At 34.2% G+C, this 19,142-nt stretch overlaps 3 protein-coding genes across 3 annotated transcripts in view; 1 reads left to right on the forward strand and 2 right to left on the reverse strand.

The window, feature by feature from the left end:
• LOC117335595 (V-type proton ATPase subunit C 1-A-like) overlaps positions 1-4,300 on the forward strand; it is a gene marked incomplete in the record, with an annotated part of 10,869 nt that extends 6,569 nt beyond the window's left edge. Inside the window, 1 exon segment of the mRNA XM_033895698.1 lies at positions 1,456-4,300. Within this exon segment, the coding sequence (XP_033751589.1) occupies positions 1,456-1,551 (96 nt within the window).
• Positions 4,301-4,805: 505 nt separating this feature from the next.
• LOC117336040 (dynein assembly factor 1, axonemal-like) lies at positions 4,806-16,959 on the reverse strand. Its single transcript, XM_033896376.1, has 15 exons — positions 16,855-16,959; positions 15,848-16,045; positions 15,333-15,459; positions 14,884-14,975; positions 13,887-14,108; positions 12,686-12,852; positions 12,169-12,243; positions 11,931-11,995; positions 10,716-10,801; positions 10,079-10,230; positions 9,439-9,571; positions 9,237-9,287; positions 8,435-8,463; positions 8,196-8,255; positions 4,806-7,974 (listed from the first exon to the last, which is right to left on the reverse strand). Exons 2-15 carry the CDS (start codon positions 16,017-16,019, stop codon positions 7,753-7,755), a joined length of 1,653 nt encoding a protein of 550 aa, XP_033752267.1. The 5' UTR covers positions 16,020-16,045; positions 16,855-16,959; the 3' UTR covers positions 4,806-7,752.
• LOC117336696 (dynein assembly factor 1, axonemal-like) overlaps positions 16,486-19,142 on the reverse strand; it is an 11,919-nt gene continuing 9,262 nt past the window's right edge. Inside the window, exon 7 of the mRNA XM_033897307.1 lies at positions 16,486-16,548. Coding sequence (XP_033753198.1) covers positions 16,486-16,548 — 63 coding nt within the window. The remainder of the gene's footprint in view (positions 16,549-19,142) is intronic.

The following is a 19,142-nucleotide window of genomic DNA, read 5'->3' on the forward strand; positions in this document are numbered from 1 at the left end:
GATCATACAACAAGATTACAATTTTTAAATTATTTATTTCCTTTGTTTCCCAATACAAGGCATATTTCCCTCTACATGTCATATTATCCTCTACATGACATATTTCCCTCTACATGTCATATTATCCTCTACATGACATTTCCCTCTACATGGCATATTTCCCTCTACATGTCATATTATCCTCTACATGGCATATTTCCCTCTACATGACATATTTCCCTCTACATGACATATTTCCCTCTACATGTCATATTATCCTCTACATGACATATTTCCCTCTACATGACATATTTCCCTCTACATGTCATATTATCCTCTATATGACATATTTCCCTCTACATGGCATATTTCCCTCTACATGACATATTATCCTCTACATGACATATTTCCCTCTACATGTCATATTATCCTCTACGTGGCATAGTTCCCTCTACATGGCATATTTCCCTCTACATGTCATATTTCCCTCTACATGACATATTTCCCTCTACATGTCATATTTCCCTCTACATGACATATTTCCCTCTACATGTCATATTATCCTCTACATGACATATTTCCCTCTACATGTCATATTATCCTCTACATGACATATTATCCTCTACATGGCATATTATCCTCTACATGACATATTATCCTCTACATGGCATATTATCCTCTACATGACATATTATCCTCTACATGTCATATTTCCCTCTACATGGCATATTATCCTCTACATGGCATATTTCCCTCTACATGACATATTATCCTCTACATGTCATATTTCCCTCTACATGGCATATTATCCTCTACATGTCATATTATCCTCTACATGTCATATTATCCTCTACATGACATATTATCCTCTACATGGCATTAACAACCATAGACAAAACACTTAGATGAAACTGATATCTACTTGTTGGTTATCTAGACAGTGGAACTGATATCTACTTGTTGGTTATCTGGACAGTGGTTTCTGCCAAATATAAAGCCAGGGAAATCCGTCATTTTCTGTCTCGGAGATCACCTTCAATTGGAAGGCTATTGTCTGTAAAATTTGATTTCACACTTGTAGTCTGGCATTACAAAGCATTGTAGCTGTTAAATATGGTATAAAATGTTATCTTCAACTCATAGTACATGTTTAGATCAAGGCAATCCCTTCTTCATGAATAATTTAGAGAGAACAATAAATTTGTATTTAAGAATGATTTTGATATATCTTTTCTTTACATTTTGTTTTTTAGTATATAAAATGCAATAAAAAGAAAATTGGATGGTTTCCCATTTAATTTAACATATATTTCACTCGTATGACAGAATATTTTGATATTTATCACTTGTGCTCTCACTCGTTTGTGAAAATATTGATATTCTGTCATACGAGTGAAATATATGTTATATTAAACGGGAAACCATTAATATCCTCTATATATATGAATGATTTTGATATATATTTTCCTTACACAGGCAGGCCACATGGACATTCCAGGACTCGGGATGGGCAGCCAGGAGTATTATCCTTATGTGTATTACAAGATCAATCTGGATCTCACTGATGCTTGAGTTAGAAAGCCAGAACAAAATTGTCATCATTATGAAATATATCATGTCATCATTATAAACAGAACTGTATAAACCTGATGTCCCCGGGGGTAAATCATTTTCTGTATGTGAGGAATTTCTCTAGATACATTCTATATCTCCAAAATATTTATTCAAGTACATTTTAGTGAATTTTTCGGTACTGAATAAAGTTTTATTTTTACAATAGGAAATTTAAACCCTTGTGTGTCAACACCATGTTGGACCTTACTAGTGGATTCTAAAAATTGCAATTGTCTCTTAGAGTATTATATATCTATTAAGTGTTTCCAAATTGCTATAGTGTTTATGTTCAATGTATATTTTAATTTATGAACATTGTTTAATGAAAAATACATTTTACGATCAAAACTTTATACCAGTATTTGAAATATACAAAGACAAAATACAGAAAATATAGGTGAAAATTTGTCAAAATTAAAAAGACAACATTGAGGGAAATGTAATTTTGAGAACATGGTTTATTTTAGAAAATATCGGCTATGTTTAGTGTTTGTTTTGGGATTGTAACAAGACAAAGGAATGGATATCTTTTTAACTTGTGTCTTATTTTATAATTCTTATGAATTCCATGTTTACTGAGCAAATTATAAAGTATAAGCTCCATGTCATTATTTTCTCAACTAAACTTTGTACATAATAAAATGTATACCATGTAATGTCCAGATGATTTGAAATTTCAGAATTTTACAAAAAAATGTTAAAAAAAAATTCTGACAATTGTTTTAATTGAAAACAGAGTAAATTGATTTAATGAAGGAGTAATTTTGTTACTGAAATAAAGTGCTTAGGGGAGAATAAACTACACTGCTTATTGCAAGGAGAGATAGATACCCTGTATCCAATGTGTTGAATGGAATGGAGTTTACAATGTGATTTGTCTCAATGGTACGCCAGATACCAGTATTTATACTACATATATGTTTATCATTATTAGTCTTTCATATTACAATTTTACAAATTACAATGTATATAGAGTTGGTTAATTGTTTTGTGTATGAAGTCTCTCTCTCTATTTTCCTTTTCAAAAATGGATCGGTCATTAATACGTTGTCAAAAGTCAATGAGATTGAGCTCATCCTTCTCTGCACTTGTCACTACAGCATTGTAATACCAGTGCATTAGCAGTTATGGCTACTGAGGCCAGGATCCTATCAGGTCATTACAGGTTATAAGATGACTAGATGATGGGTATTATAGGAAAAAAGTCTGAAAAAATCAACATGTGAGAGTTTGGAAACCACAAATGGAAATGTACAGGGAGAGAGACTAATCAGGTAGATGCTGAGAGGATCAAAATGTGATTTAATCATTGATGTATTTATGTGTTTGCATTGATTGATAATAGACTGTGTATAATTTCAATATAACCATGTTCTGTGATTAATGCATTCCATGATCAATTGATACTTATATAGTATTCTTCAACCAAATCCCAATGTTATTTTAGTTTTTGTTTAAACTTTGTGAACAGCAGCCATTAGTAAATCTTTCTTACCTGAACATCTAATCAACATTAAAATGGAATCAGGTTAACTCATTGAAGGAAATAAAGAATGTTATCTGAATTTAAAAGGAAATAAAACTGTTGTATGTATCTGAATTCATGAAGAAGTAATGTACTATCTAAATGTATGAGGAAGTAAAAAGTGAATTAGAATTCAAAAGTAAATTTATCAAAATTTACAGATACATAGAGTATTATCAGAAATAACAAAGAAAAAGTATCATCATAGTTTTGAAATAAATTTTTATCAAAACAAGGATGTGAAGTTGACGGTATATGATCCCTGTGTACATGTACATAGGCGTCAGTCTTCGTCTTTCTTTACAGAGATCTTTTTATAATACATTTTTTCCATTTTGTTTTATCAACTTGGTATGATATGATTCAATATTTCTGTTGCCATACTTCACGAAGAAAGAGCTGTTTAATCATCCGACTTGACAGTCACAATAGAGCATCATGCCAACGCTGCTTGGCCTTTGTATAATTCGGCTCTCTACTTGTTATTGTAACCGATTAATCTAGTCAAATTGTAGGTTTCCCAGTCCCTGTCGATATTGTGTAAATCATCACCAATACATTAAATTATGCACTGAAGATACATGAAGCATTACATTTACTGTCTTACATGTGTTATCGTAGTAATAGGCTATTTGTGTATATATGACAGGTGCTTTGTCAGACCGTCTACAACCGATACAGGAACTGTTTGGTCATATTTTATAAAGAATTAATGTAATGCTTTTACAAGTTTATTTTGGGATACGTGAAGAGGTTTAAAGAAAAAGATCCAAATTCATGCTGTAACAAACTTCTTTGATGAAGAAGGTGAAGGGGCTAGAAAATTGTTAGAATGAAGTTAATTTACAGGGTATAATCAATATAGGATCATTTCACTGTATCACCTAGTATACCTTACCATTACAACAAATTTTAATGAAGAAGATATTGATTTTAATAGGACTTTAAATTATATTAATCTCGAAGATTTTGTTCATATATAAACAAGTGACCATATATCTATTCATACAAGCCTATGGGTGATGATGGCTATAAGAGAACTGCTGGCCAGCAACAGAAGTTTTTATAGTTACGTAAAATTATATTGTCATAGGTTTAGAAAGTGATGGTTGTATTGTTACTGTAGTATGTCCACTATATGTAAACACAGTTATTGAACAATAAAGATATTATCATGTATTATTCATGACTTGATTCTTGATTGATAACCTACTGATAAGTCATTACAACACTGTTGGTCGGTCTGAAAACCTAACATGGCTGCAGTCTTGTAAAACACGTTTTCAACTTCTTCTCCACCTCACCAGTGTGATTCAGCTCGAACAAAATCAAGAGATCCTGAAGCGGTCCTGACGAAATGCTGTTTGTTGGGAAATTCCAGACCAAACTGAAAAGAAACCCGCAGGCTTATTGCCCTGTGAACAGCCAGGGTCATTTTGAGGCAGGGTCTCCTTGTAGTAGTTGGTGACTACCTCACTGAACATATATGGGAGGCCCATCTCATGCCATCCAGAGCAATTAGAGTGAAGTGTCTAGCCAAAGGACACAACAACAAAGACCGGCCTGTTTCTCAGCTTTCCGAGAAACAAAACGACATGGAAAGGGGTTTGAAGAGTTTTTCTCCAAGAATATGTCCTAGAATATTTCTCTTGAAATAGCATGAAATTGTAATCAGAAATCATTGAAATTGTTTTAAACCAAATTTATTAAATTCCTTTCAATAAAGATTTCATATAAATATAATGAATACAACAAATTTTCAAATCAGTCTTAAGTTAGACCTATACAATACTGGTCAATAATTGAACATTCAGCAACATTTAACATAAAATCTGCACCAAACTCTTAATGTACTACAGTAAATACAGATTTTCTTGGATTGTAAGGATGAAAGCGATAAGTTTATGAAGTGCAATCCCAGCAGTAAAACTATGACCATCACATATTGTGATTCAATTTTAATCATGTAATGAATGCATATAAAAAATTCAAAATGAAACCAGTAAAACAGTATTGGGACTTGAATGTATGATAAATATGTGGCTAGAATAATACAATGTATACAACACAGTAAGGACGGAATATTTATACATTGTAAACCATGTAGGATATTTACAACCCGCCGAAGTGTGGGTGAAATGTTCATAAAATTACCAAATAGGACATTTAAACCAGCCGAGATATGGATAGATTGTTCATAAATTTGTCAATGTATGGATTGACTGATCATACATTTTAAACCAAGAAGAATATGCATAGTTAAGGATGGAATGTTTATATATTGTAAACCGAAAATGTTTGATGTACAACCTATTTTCAAAGAGTGGATGGAATCTAAGCATAATGTGTCGTGTTATGATTCTGACTTTACAATGGACAATGGTCATTATACTCAAGATATTATGAAAGTTTTTTCACTGCAAAACATATAGATTTTTCATACATATATATATATATGTATATCATAAATAGGACAAACAATACCTGTATAACAAGTATCTCTGTACAAAGACTTGGGTGGACGGAATGTGTTGTGTCGATTAACTATACATTTACTCCTATAACATAAGAGGCCGCTGGCCGGCTCTTTTTCTATCGGATATTATTTTGCCGACTGCGACACGGCGCCTGTCAAAAGTATCTCGCCGTGTAAAACCTCTAACATTGTTGGAGTACTATACATCATGGTGGTTTATATTTAACAGGAGAGGAAAAATGCAGCGACCAGACCTGGACTTGAAGCGGTTACCTCCAAATTCTTGATGAATGCTCTAACTATTTGAGTTGAGCCCAGCAGTCCAGTTCTGCTACATATGCCTTCTTATCCATAATTTCAACCAGTTTCATTTTACTTGCTGTACAAGATGATTTGATATTAAGTGATATCACACCACAATAACAAGGTCTCTGGATCACTGTTCAGTCTTTGATTAGATGACCAACAGTGTTAATCTCAATCTACACCCAGAGTTGTCTTTCCTTACACTCACTAACAGTAATTAAAGATAACTCTGGATAGCGATTGGTGTCGACCCTTGCCGAGGGTTTTATATATGGTAACTGCTATCGGTAACAGTATGTACAATATAGGAGTTTCATAACATCAATTCTGTCACTAATTAATGATAAATACTTGGTACATAATTAACGCTACAGTACAGCCAACCATTGCACACATCCTCGACTCCCACGGATCTCACACCACAGCTTCCATACCAGTACCATATAAGAAGGACTAGCATATATTTCATCTAAAAATTTAAACAAAATATATCACTAAATTTTGACTTAAATCAATTGCAGGATTTTTCAAGATACTTCAAAAAAAACTTTGAACACAGAATTGTTGATGTAATGGCTCATTACAGATCAAAATGAATTATGCTTTCATGAAACAATTAAAAAAAGAAGTTCAAAATCAGCTTGACAAATACATGTTTGTTGAATAATTTTGAATTATTTCTATCTATTTTTTTTCATGTCAATAACGTTTTTAGTGAAAGTTTAATACTCAACTAAAACAATATTTATGTATAAATAGGTTGATAGAAATCTGGATATACCCGAGTACTTGATCTACTGACGACTTTCCTCAATCCACATCAGCTCATTTAACTCATCAACACATTATTACATCTATTAGGAATTTATAAACATCAGCAGTTCAGAGACAGCATGCCAATATTTCATGCAACTTCAGCATTTTCACAGTTAAAAATCATCATTACAGTAAATATACATTGTATATCATATTTGAATTATGGTTTCAAAAAATAAAACTGGCTCACTATACTTTGATTCTAAGATAAAATACAGACATATCTTGTGATGACATGAACATAAATCTAGTTTGGAGCAGTTACACTACAAAACAACAGCTAACATGTACCTGGTAATTGTATACATATTATATATCTTAAACAATAAACATGGAAAAAAATTGTGTCACATGTTTTCTGATGAGCATCATCTCATCCCAGTTCTGCTATAAAAGCTTGATGTATGGATTTTTAATCATTAACTGTATCTTACTGAAATATACTGATCCTATTAAAAAGTTGAGAATTTTCATGCATCTTCTGGCATGACTTGTAAAACTGAAGTCAACATATAACAGAATCTCCAGCAGGAATTCAGTAATACCACATTGAAGTTGTATCGTAAATCTTCTTACTCCAGTGGCTTGGAATTCTAACATGTTGATAATGTGACCACATTTATCCAGACGATATCTGAATATCTGATATTCAACATGTTTAACCTAAAGGATTATCAAATCTGTAGTCCATTACAGATCAAGGAGTTGTCTACCTTGGACAATGAGACTTTACTTGATGACTATAAATATCAATCAAGTTCTGAATCATTCCACAGAAGTTTGTCGATGACATCTGATTTACTGTCCGTGGAACCAACATTTGTAGCTAAGTCATTAATTTTCTCCTCCTTGGTCTTTTTACTCATAGCTTCCTTCTCTTCCTCTGTGAACTGAATAGTTCCCATCTTTTTGACTCCGGTGCCGTCCATTTTCCTGAGGTTGCCGAGGAGTTCCTGTGAATGTATATCTTGTGTGGCTTCATATGACATGTTACTGGATCCAGTGCTTGTCTGTGTTGTGGAGGGAACTTCTTCTATTAACAATCGTGTAGACCCTGCTGTCTGTTTGTGTATCTGTCTGTGGAGCTCGTGTAGGAACTTCCTCTATCAACAATCGTGTAGACCCTGCTGTCTGTTTGTGTATCTGTCTGTGGAGCTCGTGTAGGAACTTCCTCTATCAATAATCTTGTAGAACCTCCATCTTTGTTTGTGTCCTCATCATCATCATTCATCATTTCTATCTTTGGCTTGTATGTTTTCTGTACAGAGATTTAATATTGAAATAATAATAGCTGTCAGTAAAATATCAAACCAGATAAATATCTTTTTTATTCATCTTTTTTTTTCTATCATTTTACAAAGATATCATAAAAACAAGTAGCAGGCAAAATTACATCCTTCACAATTATTTTATGAAATTAAGATGCAGATAGAAGAGAAAATGTTAAACTAATTTTGACCAGGACTGATCTTTGTTTACCTTGGTCTCCTGGGGGACTAACTGTTCCTCTACATCCACATCCTCCAGGTCAGGTACATCCTGTGGAGGAGACAAGTCATGGTCAAAATAAGGTAATACAACTGTCACACTTCACACATTTCATGATTTCTAATTTGAATTCAAATAAATAAATAATAAAAAAAAAAAACATGAACAGAAAATGTTCATTTGACTGGTTCATCTTCATTCTTAGCATAGTTGTTTAAATAAAAACTCACCTCATCGTCTTCATCCTTGTCTGAGTCACCTGAAATTAAAAATACATGTCCTTATAAAAGTTACATCACACTACTGGTGACAGATTTATATAACACTACCGGTATATAGTACTTCTACTGGTGACAGATTTATATCACACTACTGGTATACAGTACTTCTACTGGTAACAGATTTATATCACACTACTGGTATACAGTACTTCTACTGGTAACAGATTTATATCACACTACTAGTATACAGTACTTCTACTGGTAACAGATTTATATCACACTACTAGTATACAGTACTTCTACTGGTAACAGATTTATATCACACTACTAGTATACAGTACTTCTACTGGTAACAGATTTATATCACACTACTAGTATACAGTACTTCTACTGGTAACAGATTCATATCACACTACAAGTATACAGTACTTCTACTGGTAACAGATCTATATAACACTACTGGTATACAGTACTTCTACTGGTAACAGATTTATATCACACTACTGGTATACAGTACTTCTACTGGTAACAGATTTATATCACACTACTAGTATACAGTACTTCTACTGGTAACAGATCTATATAACACTACTGGTATACAGTACTTCTACTGGTAACAGATTTATATCACACTACTAGTATACAGTACTTCTACTGGTAACAGATTTATATAACACTACTGGTATTTAGTACTTCTACTGGTAACAGATTTATATCACACTACTAGTATACTAAACTTGAAACATGTTCAACAAATAGGGGATGACTTCTACACCATGTTAAACAATGGGTTTTGTTATCATAGTCTTACCTTTATCCTCTGTGATAAAAAGACGTGTACTTCCGCCATCAGACTTGGATTCTGTAAAAGGTACAAACATATATGTATATTACCATAAAAGGAAGTGTCTGGAGGGGGAGTAAACATATTGTGATTTATAGATAAAGATATATGTTATGCTATATTGTTGGGGATTTTTTCCTTTGTGACACTTCACAAAAGGCATACTCACTTTCAGTAGAGAAGATCCCTGTTTCTGACATCGGAGGTTTTCCACATATTACTGGGATTTCTCCATCATTATCATCATCTTCCTCCTTATCGCCTTCGTCGTCTTCTTTTTCACCTTCTTCATCATCTTCCTCCTTTGAATGAAACACATGATATATGTATTTATTAAGCTGTATCTCTTTGATATTAGTCATAAAAGAATAGTTGATTTTCCCTTTATTCTGTTGGGGAGTATTGATAGAATGTTGAAACCTGACAATAGCTGTTTTCATTGATGACATATACAAAATACATCCAGTATAACACGTGCTGTCAGGGTACTTCTTTACTTCTTTCATCTGTCCTTAAATGACCTTGCTGTGCTAATAGGACATTACCAAACCACACATTATATTGTCGGAAGTGATCACTCTTGTCTATAATACAGTATAGCTCGCTTATAATGAATTCAACAGGACAAGAGGAAATAACTTGATATATGTGAAATACAGTTTTAATATATCTGTTTGAGTCGATGTTGGGATTTTAATTAACTTTCTAATAGGCAGAGGTTCATGTCAAGTTTGTTTGTCTTAAGAAATTTTTTATACATAAAAATAAAACCATTTCGAGTTCCTGAAGTAGCCATCATTGATATTTACCTTCTGTCGTAACACCTCAGTGCTGCCCTCTAGTCTGTAGGTGCCTGTCAGCCAATCAACACTGTCTACATCCACCTTTCCTTCCAGCCCAGCTGCATCACGTTCCCTCTGGATTCGTTTGGCTTCCCCTCGCTTACGCATACCCAACATGGCTGAAATGCAGACAGGAAACTGATATGACTCAACAAAACGTAAGTGAGAGGTGGCTCACATAGATAAACCCACCTAACCACCAAACTTTAATCCGGTCTACATCAGGAGATATATTGTATATGTACAGACCGCAGTATACCATTAATACGGAGGTACATCTATAAAATGTAGGTATATTAATTTGTCATTTAAAAAAAAAAACTACTTCGACTGTCTGTTTTTATGTGCAGTTCAACTTCTACCACAACGACCTGTTAGTCATCCATGAAAACACAGGGGTGTTGGTTAAACATAAAAGGTATCACTTCATTAACATCCCCCATCACCCCGATGAGTTATTTTTTTTAATTATCTGGAGTTTGGTTGGTTTGAAGGTCAGTGCCATTTGTATACAGTACTATTGAGAGACTAAGTGTAAACTTATAGTCCCCTCAGTGGGGCATTAATCAGATTGTTAAATATATATCAACTTCTGTGTTCTCACCATCAACACTGTCTTTGATCTTCTTTCTATCCCTGTTTATCCACATCTCCCTCTCCTCACGCTCAGCCTCCACACCACCTCTGTCCCTGTAATACAACACGGTGTCAATCATATTACCAACACCCTACATCAAAGGAACTGAAATAGTGCATTCCAGAAAATTGAGGTCCACATCAAAAGATATTATCTAAAGTTGATTAAACTAGCCAGTTCACCATTTGGTTCAAAGCCTGCTCTCTGAGGGTCAAAATACACAGGCACAAACAGCTGGTTAAAAGCCTGGTCCCTCAAGGTCAAAATACACAGGTAAAACCAGCTAGTTCAAGGTCTGGTCTCTGAGGGTCAAAATACACTTGCAAAACCAGCTGGTTCAAAATCTGGTCCCTGAAGGTCAAAATACACAGACAAAACCAGCTGGTTCAAAGTCTGGTCTCTCAGGGTTAAAATACACAGGCATAACCAGCTGGTTAAAAACATGGTCTCTGAAGGTCAAAATACACAGGTACAACCAGCTGGTTCAAAGTCTGGTCCCTGAAGGTCAAAATACACAGGTACAACCAGCTGGTTCAAAGTCTGGTCCCTGAAGGTCAAAATACACAGGTACAACCAGCTGGTTCAAAGTCTGGTCCCTGAAGGTCAAAATACACAGGTACATCCAGCTGGTTCAATGTCTGGTCCCTGAAGGTCAAAATACACAGGTACAACCAGCTGGTTCAAAGTCTGGTCCCTGAAGGTCAAAATATACAGGTACAACCAGCTGGTTCAAAGTCTGGTCCCTGAAACTGAACACAACCTTTTGGTTCAAAGTCTGGTCCCTGAATGTCAAAACATACAGGCTGGTTCAAAACCTAGTCCCAGATGGTTAAAAATACAAACAGGCAAAGCACTAGTCCCAAACCTGGACCCTGATAGTCAAAATATAAACAGGCAAAACCACTAACTGATAGTCTGGTCTGTGAAAGTCAATATACAGCTTTGGAAAACAAAATGGTTCAAACTATGGCCCATGGCACAAAATATATATAACACAACCCTAAACAAAGTATGGCCTATCAGTTTATATTCTGGCCTTTTGAGTTTTGGTAAGCTGTAAGAGTCAAGAAAACGACTGTGACATCCTTCTAGTGTTTCATAACACATGTTACAGCATAATTACAATGATGTTTAGACATGAAAGCCTACATTTCCATCCCTTATCTCACATTAAAGACCTACCATGCCTCCGCACAAGCTCTGTCTTTGGGGAAAACTGGTCGGTCATCCAAATAGGTCAGGTTTTTCTATTCAGACAAAGAAACAAGATGATACACTGGTTATTATTACGTGTAAATGAGTTAAGAATAGATTGAAATGGATAAATGGATACTCCAAGAGGCACGTAATGTTAACACTAACAGGTCATCACACTAACACTAATAAAGTGATTAGAGTGAGGAGTTTACACCATACTTACCATTTTAACAATGCAGGTCTTTCTGTAGTTCTTGATGTTCCTGATAATTCCATTTCCCATCAAGTTCAAAACTTTCTGTTGAACAACAATTTAAAAACATGAAAATTATTTTTACACTAAAAAAAAAAGAAAAAGAATTTCATCTGTGATTTAACAGAAACATTTGCCTTAAATAAGTCCTATCAGAAACTTACTTGATGAATTAATTTCTTAACATGAAAATGGAAAAAAATGACAACAGTTGCTAGCCCTGTGTGTAATTAAAAAAATCATGGTTAGCTTAATATCTAATGTATTTAATCAGTAGGTAAACAAACAAAACTATGGATTAAATATGAACCTTATTTTTATCGTTTGAGGCAGCTTACCAGATTGTTTATCATCCTGAGTTATCAATATTGTCTAAACATTAAATATGTAAACCAGGTATATAAGCTAGGAAAAGATACATTTAAGAAAACTAACTTCAGCATAAATTGCAACTTTAATGTTAATAAAATACATCAAGCACACTAACCAGGGACTTCATTTTCTCAAAGACGTTGATAGCAGCAGGGTCTTCAATGGAATTGTGGGACAGATCGAGGACACTGAGACTTTCACACTCGGTCAAGTGTTCCAGGGACTCGACGGAGCTCAGTTTGTTGTGGGATATATTCAGAGTGTTGAGGACAGGCAGACATGCTGGAGAAGACATGTTTAATGTTACTATATTATCACTGAACACATCATAGTTAATTGTTGAGTATTTCTAACTTGTAATAAGAATCTTAAATTTGTTGTCTTTTACTTATACAAACTCACCTACAAACAATTTTAAACAGTAAATATCACAAAACTGTTAGCTTCATGTCATCAACGACTTATGACAAACCCAACTTTGTGCTTTATTAAAAGAATGAGTCAGATCACAAATAAATACATAAAAGCTTAATTGAATTTTGTACCAAGGTACAGTATTCCACCAATGACAGTGTTAAATGATATAATGTACTAAACATATCCACAATAGCTGTGTGTTAACCTGTAAGTCTTACAAGGTCCTTTATGACTGGCACTGGTAACAGGAAAATTGCTCTTATTCTATCTAGCTATATCTAGCTGTGTAATTAAGTTGTAGATAGTACTATTTATATCTAGCTGTGCAATCTTGTACAATGTACTAAATATAAATAGCTGTTTAATCTTTACAATGTATAAATTATATCTAGCTCTGTAACCTTGTATAATCTATTTATATAATCTTGTACAGTGTACTAATTATATATAGCTGTTTAATCTTGTACAATGTACTAATTATATATAGCTGTGTAATCTTGTACAATGTACTAATTATATATAATGTGTAATCTTGTACAATGTACTAATTATATATAGCTGTATAATCTTGTACAATGTACTAATTATATATAATGTGTAATCTTGTACAATGTACTAATTATATATAATGTGTAATCTTGTACAATGTACTAATTATATATAGCTGTGTAATCTTGTACAATGTACTAATTATATATAATGTGTAATCTTGTACAATGTACTAATTATATCTTATGTGTAATCTTGTACAATGTACTAAATATATCTAACTCTGTAATCTTGTACAATGTACTAAATATATCTAACTCTGTAATCTTGTACAATGTACTAAATATATCTAACTCTGTAATCTTGTACAATGTACTAAATATGTACCCATTTTAACCTGTAAAACATACCAAGGTTCTGTATCTTGCGGATGACATTGTGACTGACGTTTAAGGTATCTAGTTGGTGAAGTGGCTCCAGGTTCTCCAGACGGTCTATCAGGTTCTGTTGGAGGAACAGACAGCGCAAATTCACCTGGTTCTCCAGATTCTGAATCTTCTTGATCCCATTTACTTCCAACCATAGACACTTGAGGCCTGTGTACTCCTCAAGAGCCTCAATCTCAAAGATACCTGTTAGGTAACAATATAACATTGTATCTTTACATTTCAGCAGGTATGTGACAGGTTACATAAGGTAAAGAGGGTTATAACATTTAACACAGTTGTGGGAATAATCGAATGTAACAAACTTATAAATAATTACCAGGCAAGTATCTAGTTTTCATCGGTTTTGTCATAATCTAAATCTTGCATGGCTAACACTTAACCAGCAAACACAAGTCATACAAAAGGATAAAAACGTTATACAGACACAGGTAGATTAATGATTTTTGACAGAACAAAGTAATCTGACAACTAAACAAGTGTAATAAGACTGAAATTAATCTGGGGTATCATGGTTATGTCAGGGCACTCGACAGGAAAAAATTGTACTTATATCTTGGTACCATATGATGTTAACCACAAAAATAATCTTTCCTTTAGAACATTTCTGTGTGACAAACTGCAGACCACAAATCTTCAAAATACAGATTATAATAACAGATATCTATTGACTCAGCAGGTAGAGGTGATCAACCACACAAAGGAGAATTTGGATCGATATAATGATGAAATAACGGGAATGTTTTAAAATCTCCTCAACTTGATCATTTAATTTCTGTCTATAGCTACAAGACTGAGTTACATTCCAGGTGCCACTTTAATCAGTATGACTTCATGTACAGCAGTGTGATCATCGTGTACCACTATAAATATCTACAATAAAACTTGTCACTTTTCTTATTACTTAAATTTTGACTGATCAACAGTGAAAATATGACATAAAGATAATTGGCGGTTTTACCTTTGTAGTGAAGGTATAAAACATCATTTAAAGCTGGGGTGAGATACAGCTTCAAATCCTTACAATGCTGCTTCAAAAACGCCTTAGTCAATCTGAAAGTAAACAAAAAGAAATAAGTCACTTTGCGCCTTCGCGTAAATAATCAGTAATACCGGTAATAGAGTAAACAAAAACAAATTCCTTCACCTGGGAAATCCTGATGGAGTGAACAAAAACAAATTCCTTCGTCTGGGAAATCCTGATGGAGTCACACAAAAAATGATTTCTTTCTTACAATTCTTTTACATTACCGGTATGTTGAACTTGAAGAAGGATTTGGTAGGAATGAAACAACCACACATGGTTTTCCAAATTGGAAACAAAACACTTGGAAGTATCATTGTAATTTTAGAAAAAGAAATATTTGCCACCCATACAGATTAATGTCTATATGTGACATAGTGTAATACCTTGGCCAGTCATTCTTGGTTTTAGTTTTTGATGGATCGTCTTGGCTGACTGTCTTCTCATCCTTTGTCTTATCTCCATCTCCGGTATCTTCCTTGTGACCTTCATTTTCATCTTCCTTGTCTTTTTCTTTTTGATAAGAAAACAGATGAATCACAGGTAAGTTATTGCAGCAACTATCCAAAATACCATATAGTTGGATAAATTGTGAAGTCAATGACAGTCAACCAAATTAAATCTGCCATGTCTGTGTTATTTCCATGAAAAGTATATTTGTAGTACAGACATAGGCTTATCAATATAGTTACTACTTTTGAAAACTGCAGGAAATTTGAAAGTTGCAATGCTACATAATTATGAATTATATATATTATACAAGTAAAAAATGACAATAGTCCAACACATCAAATTTAATTCTGGTCACAGCAACCTTGTATATATATCTAGTTTTCTTACAGTTTATACTGTTGAAAATATCTATGCGAAATTTCATGGTAAAATGTTGGTGATTGATTACCATCAGCATCCTCATCGGACTCCTTTCCATTCTGTTGGTCTCCATTTTGGTTCTCTACCAGTGGTGGTCCCACCACATCTGAAGACCCCTTTTCTACAACTTCAATCTGAACTCGTTTTGGTTTCTCAACTAAAACCGGCTCATCTTCAGTTATCTCTTCAATCAAAGGCATGATGAGTCTTGGAAATGGTGTCACAACTTCAAACAAAATATATGCATTAGATTAGAAGAAGTACTACAATGAAAATTTGTAACACAGTTTTTCTTCTCAGTTTGTATGTGTAGGTGTGACATGACTGAATAGAGTGAAAACATGAACCTAAACAAGGTGTTTACTTCCAAAATGTACCATAATCTGACAACAAAGTCTACAAATATCGTAAGTAAAACAAAATTACACCCTCCATCGCACTAACTGATTCTCTAGTTTATCTGGCTCTCTAGCTTAAGCTTGTTTGACTTGCTATCTGGTTGAACTACTCCCGATTTTGACAAGCTATCTATAGTAAGGCTACTATATGTGGCCCTGTTGGTTTTTACTTAATGTCTTCTTTAGCTAGCAGGATCTCTAGCCAAGTCTATATCAGGGCCCCCTTGTCCCATCAGGTCCTCCCTTATACAAATGTAACAAGCTAAATCTAGTAAAGTCTCACTAGTTCATTTTGAAGGGATGTTTCTGGAATGTTCTGGAAAGCACTTGTCTAAAATCAATTGAACAGTTGAATTACCAGTACGTTAAATATAAAAAAAATTATGAACATATTGGCCTATTAAAAACTACAGCCATACAGTATAAGCAATTGTTTGGGATTTTCAAGATTCGTGTACGTTTTATATCAGAAAACCGTCGACAGACTTATACTGACAGTGCGTTAGCACAAACTGATATTTTGGTAACGGTAAGCAAGACCCAGAACAAATTCTCTAATAATTTGATTCCCTTCGTACAAAGATGCCATGTTCAATCGTCGTTTGATCTAATAAAATCAGTTAAATCGTAAAAATACCTTAAAGTCCCAGTCTGGTTCCTAGTCCTGTGTCTCAACACGTTTTGACTGATCGACTGACAGTGGCATGTGCTTTCACGCCGCTTGTAAACAACAATGGCGTCGTAGATACAGTATATCGGAAACTCTCGGATAGGTACCATGTAATTACATAAGGTATATTATATCGGAACCTTCCGTGTTTGTTCGTAAGGTTGACAGAAAGGGTTCGACGCTCAGTTGGCAAACAGTACCACGACAGACTTCGAAAAATATTTCAAATATTTGTATTGCTATTTTTTATCAAAAATGTTGCATTTCTAGCCCTAACGATCCAGACTTTTCTATCCATTTGATACAAACAATGCTTTACCTCTACCATAAACAATTTTATGCCTAACGTTAAGTGTAAAAAATATATTTCAAATATTTTCCTAATTGAAAATATTTTAACTGAAGGACAAATATCGTTTTGCCATTATGTGTTTTACCTTAACTTCTAATGATTTGATCCTAAGTGTAAGATGTGATAATTTTATTTTACGTTAAAATCATTTGTTAACTTTAAGTGTAAAGACATATGATCGTGTCACATAATGGCAAAATACTTTCCTTATGTCTAAAAAATGCACAAAACTTTTAAGTACTAACCCAAAGTATTAATTTCGTTTTCTCACAGGCCCTACTAAATGTTAGAAAATGTTACATATCGGTAAAAGCTTGCCATGATATTTTGCAAAGATGCGACTCGGATTACATTTTCATATAAAAAAAACTATCTTACTGGTGGAAGTTCTTTTGCCATTATGTAAAAGGTGTCTTTATTACCACTAAGTTTAATCATTCAGTATTCTATCTTATACGGACAAAAGAAGTGTCTTTACGGTAAATATCTTGTTCCCTTACGTATTTTGTGTATTATTTCACACTTTGGCACGCCATAAACTTTATATATGATATGTGTTGAACGAATTTGTGTATGTCTTACCATAAAAACCTAAAGATTACCTCATTTACTGCTGTTTAAAAGCTAAACAAGAAAGGCACACACTAACCCGGGACCTTCTTAATCCAGTCTCCCTCTCGGGGAGCTGAGAAACGGCTCGGTCTGTGACGTTGTTGTTGTGTCCTTGAGCAAGACACTTTATCCTAATTGCTTTGGATATGTTGTTCAGTGAGGTAGTCACCAACTACTACATGGAGAGAAGTCTCAAAATGACCCTGGATTTTTCCTAGACCTGGGTGTATCTATGCCATGGGGTTGATGGGGTGGTTGAATGATATGAATGAACCACATGGGTTCGTTACAAATGATATGATGGGCCACTTGTATAACCTTTGCTATGGCTAATTAACGGTGGCTGGGTTGTGCCATTTTGTCTTTTCGCCCCGAAAACACGAAAATTAAGGTTTTTAGATTTCGTCTTTTCGCCCGAGAAGACCAAAATTAACAAACATTTAATTTCGACTTTTCGTCCCGAAGTATTGTAAATGTTATAGAATTTTATAAGCAGTAATTACATCCACAGGTCATTTTCTGCTAAAGATTGTTACACGATTCGGTACGAAAAACGTACTTGGTAGGAAGCTTACAGTTCTTGATCATTTTTTCACCCATTTTCGGATTATCGGGCCGTCGGATTTTAAGATCTTCGGGATATAAGTGTGTCAATACATGGTCCTGAAGTCAACACAGTACTCGAAGATGTTCATCGTAGTCAAGCTGACGTACAATTGAAAGGGAAGGTGCACGAGGTCCAATGTACAGTTTGTAGCATGTTGCCGTTTCCAATAAAGGTCGGTTTCAGAGATTTCCCAGCTCACCCAGTGAGCAAGCAAACTTACCATTCTAGCAGTGACACCTTCACACAAAATGATGGGGGTGTCATGGTTCTATATCTTAAATTAAGTTACAGTCTGACTCTCTTTAATCATATATGTCCGGTATTTAACATACTGATCTAATGTTGACCTGAATTTATCTGAAATTCTTTTGTGAGCGTGAAAGGTAGAATTGTGCTCTACCCAGGAACACAACTACGTAACACATTCATGATATTCTATTTGTGGCATCACTTCAGGTTTATCTACAAAGTAATAGTTACTGACATTGGAGTGAAAGTTTTGATTCACTCTCATCTGAATATTAGTGTTCATGTCCTTGTGATGACCTCCAACCCCCGGTTTTCATTATATACAGGTGTAATTTTTTTATCGAATTTCAATCTAGCCTCCCAAAACGTCTAAAATGTGCTATACACATTAGGGAAGGTCCAAATACATGAACGTCTAAATTTTGCTACACGCGA

This window comes from Pecten maximus, chromosome 10 (genome assembly GCF_902652985.1).
Source record: "Pecten maximus chromosome 10, xPecMax1.1, whole genome shotgun sequence".
Taxonomy (NCBI): domain Eukaryota; kingdom Metazoa; phylum Mollusca; class Bivalvia; order Pectinida; family Pectinidae; genus Pecten; species Pecten maximus.